The following is an 8,380-nucleotide window of genomic DNA, read 5'->3' as shown; positions in this document are numbered from 1 at the left end:
AGAGGAGAGGAGAGGAGAGGAGAGGTTGGAAGAGACCTTTGAGATCATCAAGTCCAACCTATCATCCAACACTATCTAATCAACTAAACAAAGGCACCAAGCACCCCATCCAGTCTCTTCCTAAACACTTCCAGTGATGATGAAGGTGAAAATTGTCAGATTTACCTTTATGGGCAAAAAAAGCCTACAGAAAACCAGCATGCCCTGGAGTTAGGTGACAGTAAAACTGTTTTCTCCATGCCAGTCACCTGAGAACATAATTAGAAATAGATAGCTCTTCTTTTCCTCTGTTTTATATAAGATATATGTGTTTGGGGTTTTTTTCTGGTGAAGTATTGGTAATTGTACTTCCAAACCACCTTATTTAGGTTATTTCTTTCTCTTTCAGCACTAGGAAGAGAATGTCAGTGATAGTTCGCACACCATCGGGAAAGTTAAGACTCTACTGCAAAGGAGCTGTGAGTTTTTCTTCTGTTTCCTCTGTCTCAGAGAATGTGTGCTGCTATTACAAATGTGAAAGCAAAAGGTTGTTAGAACTGCAGGCAAAGCATTGAAAATACAGGGGAAGGACTGTTAATGCCCTTTTCAGTTTGCATTGTTTTACTATACAGCTATATGATCACACAATGTTACGGGTTGGAAGTGACCTCAAAAGATCATCCAGTCCAACCCCCCTGCCAGAGCAGGATCACCTAGAGCAGGGCACACAGGAATGCATCTAGGCAGATTCTGAAAGTCTCCAGAGAAGGAGATTCCACAACCTCCCTGAGCAGCCTTCTCCAGGGCTCTGTCACTCTCACAGAGAAAAAGTTTTTCCTTATATTCACATGGAACTACCTCTGCTACAGCTCGCACCCATTGCCTCTTGGACATCACTGAGCAGAGCTTGGCTCCACCCTCCTGACACTGCCCTTCACATCTTTATCAACATGAATGAGGTCACCTACAGACTCCCCCAAGCTCAAGAGCCCCAGCCTCCTCAGTGTTTCCTCATAGGGGTGATGTTCCATTCCCTTCAGCATCCTTGTGGCTCAGTGATCATCAGTGTGGCTCAATGGTCCCTTAATGTGATGAAGTAGTTGATATCTCTTTTCACTAACATCCTATGAAGGTATGGCAGACCTGTTCATCCTGTTGTTTGTACTGCACTAATATCTGTATGCTTCTTATTAACTGCTTCATTCTGTACCCCAAGGAAGTGGATGAATGTATGGTTTCATCTATTAGTTACTAACTGCATGGAGTAGCTCAGCATGAGTCACTGGCTAGAATTGGTAATCTACTGTAGGGAACAAGATAAGAATTTTAACCTACCATTAATGTTATGCCAGAAATCAATTTCCCTGAAAACAGGATCTATGGGAAGTTACCTTAATCATACTGTATCCAGAAATGGCAGTGCTGCTCATTAGCTCTTGCTCTGTATCTTAAATCACATTTGAGAGGGAGAAGAATGCAAATCCAGTCCCCAAATGGTTTAAAAAACTGAAGTTGATGGGATGAAAATGTCCATTCTGTATCTCCTCAAGTTGAGAGAGAAGCAGTTGTTAATATTCTATATATCTAGCTGGCTACAAAAGCCCAAGGATGGCACTTGAGAAATGCTAGTAGGGTTAATATTGAAGAGGAAGAAATAGATCCAAGGAATGCATAGGGCAGGTCAAAGGAAGATGCAGCACTTTTTGAAATGAAGGGAAATAACAGCCAGAAAATGTAAGGGAGAAACAGAATTTAGAAAGCATGAATTCATAGAACATTAGGGGTTGGAAGGGACCTCCAGAGATCATCAAGTCCAACCCCCCTGCCAAAGCAGGATCACCCAGGGCAGGCCACACAGGAATACATCCAGGTTGGTCTTGAAAGTCTCCAGAGAAGGAGACTGCAGAGAATCTGAGGGCCTGGAACGTTCAATATTCAGTATCACTAAGGTTGGAAGAGACCTCAAAGATCATCGAGTCCAACCTGTCACCACAGACCTCATGACTAGAGTAGGGAGGACACTACTGCCCACTGCAGGCTTGAGCTCACAATCTTCCCATTAAAGGTCTTATGTGCTACCAACTGAGCCACCTTTCAGTTCTTTATTCAGTTCTTTATTCAGTTCAGTTCTTTATTCCTTCTTCTGAAATAAAATTCCTTGTGTGCATTTACGGCTCTGAAATAAATCCTAACACTGGCATGGGTTGGGTTTTTTTTTTGCCATTTTCCACATGATTTGTGTTGTCTACACAAAAAAAAATACCAACCCACCACCTCTTTTTTCTTCTTATATATAATTGTTCTGAGTTCATTTTCTTTCTTTTGTAGGACACTGTAATTTATGACCGTCTTGCTGAAACCTCAAAATACAAAGAAATCACCTTAAAACATCTCGAGCAGTTTGCTACAGAAGGTGGGTGAAAATATGAGTGAAGTATAAACATATGACTACAAATATGGATAAAAATACATATAAAGTATAAAACATTGCATTAAAATATAAATACAGTATAAAAATACGAAACTTTTGCATGGTTTAGTTGGTTGGGTGGTGTTGGATGATAAGTTGGACACGATGATCTTGAAGGACTCTTCCAACCTGGTCTATTCTATTCTATTCTATTCTATTCTATTCTATTCTATTCTATTCTATTCTATTCCATTCCATTCCATTCCATTCCATTTTATTCTATTCAGTTGCTACTGAGTGTCTGGAGAATGGCCAGGCAGAAAGGGACCTGGGGGTACTGGTTGATAGTAGGCTGAACATGAGCCAGCAGTGTGCCCAGGTGGCCAAGAAGGCCAATGGCATTCTGGACTGGGTCAGGAATAGTGTGGCCAGCAGGAGCTGAGAGGTCATTCTGCCCCTGTACTCAGCACTGGTTAGGGCACAGTATGAGTCCTGTGTCCAGTTCTGAGCCCTTCAGTTTAGGAAAGATGTTGAGATGCTGGAAGATGTCCAGAGAAGGGCAACAAAGCTGGGGAGGGGTCTGGAGCACAGCCCTGTGAGGAGAGGCTGAGGGAGCTGGGGTTGCTTAGCCTGGAGAAGAGGAGGCTCAGGGGAGACCTTCTTGCTCTCTACAACTACCTGAAGGGAGGTTGTAGCCAGGTGGGGGCTAGTCTCTTCTCCCAGGCAACCAGCACCAGAACAAGAGGACACAGTCTCAAGCTGCACCAGGGGAGGTTCAGGCTGGATGTTAGGAAGAAGTTCTTCATAGAAAGAGAGATTGGCCATTGGAATGTGCTGCCCAGGGAGGTGGTGGCATCTCCATCCCTGGAGGTGTTTAGGAAGAGACTGGATGGGGTGCTATGGTTAGATAGTGTTGCATGACAGGTTGGACTTGATGATCTCAAAAATCTCTTCCAACTTGGTCTATTCTGTTCTGTTCTGTTCTGTTTTGTTCTGTTCTACTCCCCAGATTTGCAGTTTTAATGTTGTAATGTTTTGTTCACCGTGTCTGAAAATTGTGTTGGCAATGCCTCCTCTTCCTAAGAAGTTTCAATAATAAGTTCACACTTTTAAGAAACCCTAAAGACTAAAGACAAAAAAACCCAAAACCAGCAATAGCAAACCCACCCACACAGTACACAGTGGAGTCTTTTGCAGGAAATCTGTTTTTCCAGAGAGCAAACACATTGCACATTGTTTGCTTGTGTGAGGATCTCATTTCCCGTGGTCATTTTGATGTCCCACACACAGCGAATGCTGTAGGGATGGCACACAGGAAGAAGCAGCCAGCATGAAATTGGGGATGTTTGGAAATTGTCTTTTTAGGATGACAGGTAATGATAGGACTAGGGGGAATGGATAAAAGAAATGGGTAGATTCAGATTGGATGTTAGAAAGAACTTCTTCCCCATAAGGGTGGTGAGAGACTGGAACAGGTTGCCCAGGGAGGTGGTGGAAGCCTGATCCCTGGAGGTTTTTGCAGCCAGGCTGGATGTGGCTGTGAGCAACCTGCTGTAGGTGTCCCTGCCAGTGGGAGGGGGGTTGGAACTGGATGATCTTTGCGGTCCCTTCCAACCCTAATGATTCTATGATTTTAAGGTAGCTTTAGGCTACAAGATATCTGTCACAATAAAAGGAATTGCCAGCGCTAGCTTTCTGCTTTGTGTGTTTTCATACCTCTGCTGTTTTAACAATCACTTTTGCAAAGACGTTGCTGAAGGTGGGGAATCCCTCCATGAGGGTTCATGAAATAGGAAAAACAAGTGAAACTTGAAAGGCTCTGAACTCAAGGTGGTTGATACAAACAGGTAGTTAGTTGTTTAATAATAGTGGATAACACAGTATAGATGTGGGTAGGGTAGGAAAGGAGAATAGAATAGAATTAGGATAGAATTAGGATAGAATAGAATAGAATAGAATAGAATAGAATAGAATAGAATAGAATAGAATAGAATAGAATAGAATAGAATAGAATAGAATAGACCAGGTTGGAAAAGACCTTCGAGATCATCAAGTCCAACCTATCACCCAACACCATCTTCTCAACTAAACCATGGCACCAAGCACCATGGTTTAGTTTCTTCCTAAACACCTCCAGTGATGGTGACTCCACCACCTCCCTGGGCAGCACATTCCAATGGCCAATCTCTCTTTCTGGGAAGAACTTCTTCCTAACATCCAGCCTAAACCTCTCTGGCACGGCTTGACACTCTGTCCTCTTGTTCTGGTGCTGGTTGCTGGGGAGAAGAGACCAACCACCACCTAGCTACAACCTCCCTTCAGGTAGTTGTAGAGAGCAAGAAGGTCTCATCTCCCCTGAGCATCCTCTTCTCCAGGCTAAGCAACCACAGCTCCTCAGCCTCTCCTCATAGGGCTGTGCTCCAAACCCCTCCCCAGCTTTGTTGCCCTTCTCTGGACACCTTCCAGCAACTCAACGTCTTTCCTAAACTGAAGGGCTCAGAACTGAACACAGGACTCAAGGTGTGGCCTAACCAGTGCTGAGTACTGGGGCAGAATGGTAACCTGTAGAAAGATTTCTGCTTTGATGTCATTTCTTCTATCATAGTTCCTAGATCTTCCATGCTATGCTCTCTTTCAGGTATTAGCAAAGGATTATCCACTGGTACTGTGAAGTTCTGTAGTGTTTTAATTTATTGATGAGTAGTTAAAAGCAGAATGATAATATTTATGGGAGTCTGAACTGCAATTTATTTACTCCTTCATTATTTTTTAATACACTGCTACTGGAGCATTAAAATTGTCTTTAATGTGTATTAAGAAATCAGCTTACACTGGAAAGCAAACTTCATTAAAATATTCTCATTCTAATATAAAGCCCTTACCTCTTGAGAACTGATAGCTAGCTGAATATTCTTATAGAATAGAATAAACCAGGTTGGAAGAGACCTTCAAGATCATCAAGTCTAACCTGTCATCCAACTCTATCTAATCAACTAAACCATGGCACCAAGCACCCCATCAAGTCTCCTCCTAAACACCTCCAATGATGGTGACCCCACCACCTCCCTGGGCAGCACGTTCCAATGGCCAATCTCTCTTTCTGGGAAGAACTTCTTCCTAACATCCAGCCTAAACCTCCCCTGGCACAGCTTGAGACTGTGTCCTCTTGTTCTGATGCTGGTTGCCTGGGAGAAGAGACCAACCCCCACCTGGCTACAACCTCCCTTCAGGTAGTTGTAGACAGCAAGAAGGTCTCCCCTGAGCCTCCTCTTCTCCAGGCTAAACAACCCCAGCTCCCTCAGCCTCTCATCACAGGGCTGTGCTCCAAACCCCTCCCCAGCTTTGTTGCCCTTCTCTGGACACCTTCCAGCAACTCAACATCTTTCCTAAACTAAAGGGCCCAGAACCGGACACAGGACTCAAGGTGTGGCCTAACCAGTGCGGTGTACATCCAGGCCAGGATGCCATTGCCCTTCTTGGCCATGTGGGCACACTGCTGGCTCATGTTCAGCTTACTATCAACCAGTCTTGTATCAGGAAAGATCATTTTTCCTTTTGTTATACATATGGCTTCCTCAATCTTCTCTTTTGGTTTATAATGGAATTTAACATTCCAGTTAGTGTCATATTCAAGGTCTTCAGCCTCTTGATTTTGGCAGTGACAGCAGAAGCAAGCCGCAGATCTGTTTCTTTGGTTAGTTTTCTGCATCAAGATCTCTGTTGGAAACATTGGGTTAGTATTCAGTAGTCTTAGAGTATCAGAGTTACTCTAAGTTACTCTAAATTATGTAATAATGCTGGAATCAGAACTAAAACCAAACAAATCTGCTGTAGTACCTGAAGCTCCAGGTACACTCTTTGAGCTTACAAATCCAATTGTGTGAGCTGATTGACCATTTGGGGGCTTTATAAAGGCCCAGTTAGGAGCAGTCAAAGAGAAGCTACTTAGATGTGAACTTACTTTGGGTCATAAGGCTATGTATTTGGTTACAGAAAAAGCTAAAAGCAGCTCAGTGTCTGCTATCCTGGGTGAACTGATAGCACAGAATGTTAGGGCTTCAAATAGACCTTCAGGGATCATTGACTCCAACCCCCCTGCCAAAACAGAAACACCTAGGGCAGGCCACACAGGAACACGTTCAAGTTGGCTTTGAAAGTCTCTAGAGGAGACTCTACAACCTCTCTGGGCAGCCTGTTCCAGTGCTCCAGCAACCTCACAGTAAAGTTTCTCTTCATGTTGAGGTGGATCTTCCTGTCTTCTAGCTTATAGCCATTATTCCTTATCCTGTCACCAGATGACACTGAAAAGAGCTTGGCCCCTTCCTCTTGACACCCATCCATTAGATATTTACAGACATGCTTTTATGCAGCGCAGGAGGTTCCACCTCAACATGAGGAGAAACTTCTTTGCTGTGAGGGTCACAGAGCAGAACACCAGAACAAGAACAGAGCAGCACCAGAACAAGAGGACACAGTCTCAGGCTGCGCCAGGGGAGGTTCAGGTTGGATGTTAGGAAGAAGTTCTATACAGAAAGAGTGATTGCCCATTGGAATGGGTTGCCTGGGGAGGTGGTGGAGTCGCCGTCATTGAAGGTGTTCAGAAGGAGACTTGATGGGGTGCTTGGTGCCATGGGTTAGCTGTTTGGGTGGGTTGGATTGGTTGATGGGTTGGACACGATGATCTTGAAGGTCTCTTCCAACCTGGTTTGGTTTATTCTAATAAAGGTTATTCTAATAAAGAGCACTGGAACAGGCTACCCAGAGAGGTTGTGGAGTCTCCTTCTCTGGAGACTTTGAAGGCCTGTCTGGATGTGTTCCTGTGTGACCTGAGCTAGATTGTATGGTCCTGCTCTGGCGGGGGGGTTGGACTCAATGATCTCCTTGTGTCCCACCCAACCCCTGACATCCTGTGAGCCTGTGACATTAATAAGACCCACTCTCAGCCTTCTCTTCTCCAGACTAAACAGTTCCAGTTCTCTTCACAGGAGAAATGTTCAAGTCCCTTAATCATCCTTGTAGCTTCTTAATTATTGTTCTCTCTAAATCAGTGGTACAACAGATACGTATTTTTTTTTCCCCCTTGGAAGTCAGATTGCACCACATGAGTCAACATAAAAAGTGGAAAACTCCACCACTCTTTAAAACCACTCCACTTACGTGTTAGTGCTGAGAAGCTTGTTCAAGCACTTTTCCTCCCCTTCTTTTTTAACAGATGAAAAGATTTACTGTTCAGAAGAGAGTGCATCGCTAACCTTTCCAAAGCATAAAATTCAATCTTGAAAGAAAAAAGAAACCCAAACCCATAATAAATATTCTTTTTTTTTCTTTTTCTTTTAAAAGCAAAACAAAATACAAAAACAACTACATACTTCTCTCTCTGGAACTGATTAAAGGGATCGGTGTTTATTTTTGCATCAGATTTAAAGTGCAGCTGATGACGTTGCGGAGCGTCTCATGCGTAGCCTTTCATGTGGCAAGCACACTATGTCCTTGGCCACTTTGCTGCATGCTCTTGGTGTGTTGTTCAAAAATGAAGTGGTTAGCCTGGCTGGCATGGAGATGTAAGAGTTTATTAAGCTCAAGTGTTAATGCCTGCTTGGATAAACAGAAGAAGTGTCTTAGTTTTCCTGTGTTGGTGGTGGTGTTGTTGTTGTTGCAGTCTTTTAAGAAGGAGGCTTAATTAGGTTCTGTTTTCCACTTTCCATTTGGAAGTTTCTTTTAAATCACAGGGAAATAATCTTTTCTTAACTCAAAAAAAAATAGATGTAAAAATAAAAAGCAGCTTTGGAAAATTCTTTTTGCTGTGATTCCACACACACAGATCACTTATTTTTTTCTTTTATGTTTTTTATTTCATCATCTGCCTAAAGTACTTTGAAAGAATTGTTGAAATCATTTTGCTGCTGATCAGTCGTAAGTTCCTTTCTTCCCCTTCATCTCATGTTCATTGTGTTGGGCATTGCTAGCTTATCCTTATGATTATAGAATCAT

General features: G+C 43.1%; 1 protein-coding gene across 7 annotated transcripts in view; it reads left to right on the top strand.

The window, feature by feature from the left end:
- The window catches only part of ATP8A1 (ATPase phospholipid transporting 8A1), a 154,605-nt gene that overhangs the window by 75,987 nt on the left and 70,238 nt on the right, over positions 1–8,380 (top strand). For all 7 annotated transcript variants that reach the window (XM_068137620.1, XM_068137617.1, XM_068137618.1 and 4 more), the window contains 2 exons: positions 389–458; positions 2,308–2,392. In XM_068137620.1, the coding sequence (XP_067993721.1) occupies positions 389–458; positions 2,308–2,392 (155 nt within the window). The remainder of the gene's footprint in view (positions 1–388; positions 459–2,307; positions 2,393–8,380) is intronic.

Source organism: Melanerpes formicivorus, unplaced genomic scaffold, assembly GCF_026170545.1.
Source record: "Melanerpes formicivorus ecotype bairdi unplaced genomic scaffold, bMelFor1.0.p_v2 SCAF_4, whole genome shotgun sequence".
Classification (NCBI taxonomy): domain Eukaryota; kingdom Metazoa; phylum Chordata; class Aves; order Piciformes; family Picidae; genus Melanerpes; species Melanerpes formicivorus.
Note: the sequence above shows the minus strand (reverse complement) of the source record. Positions and strands in the feature narration are given on the sequence as shown.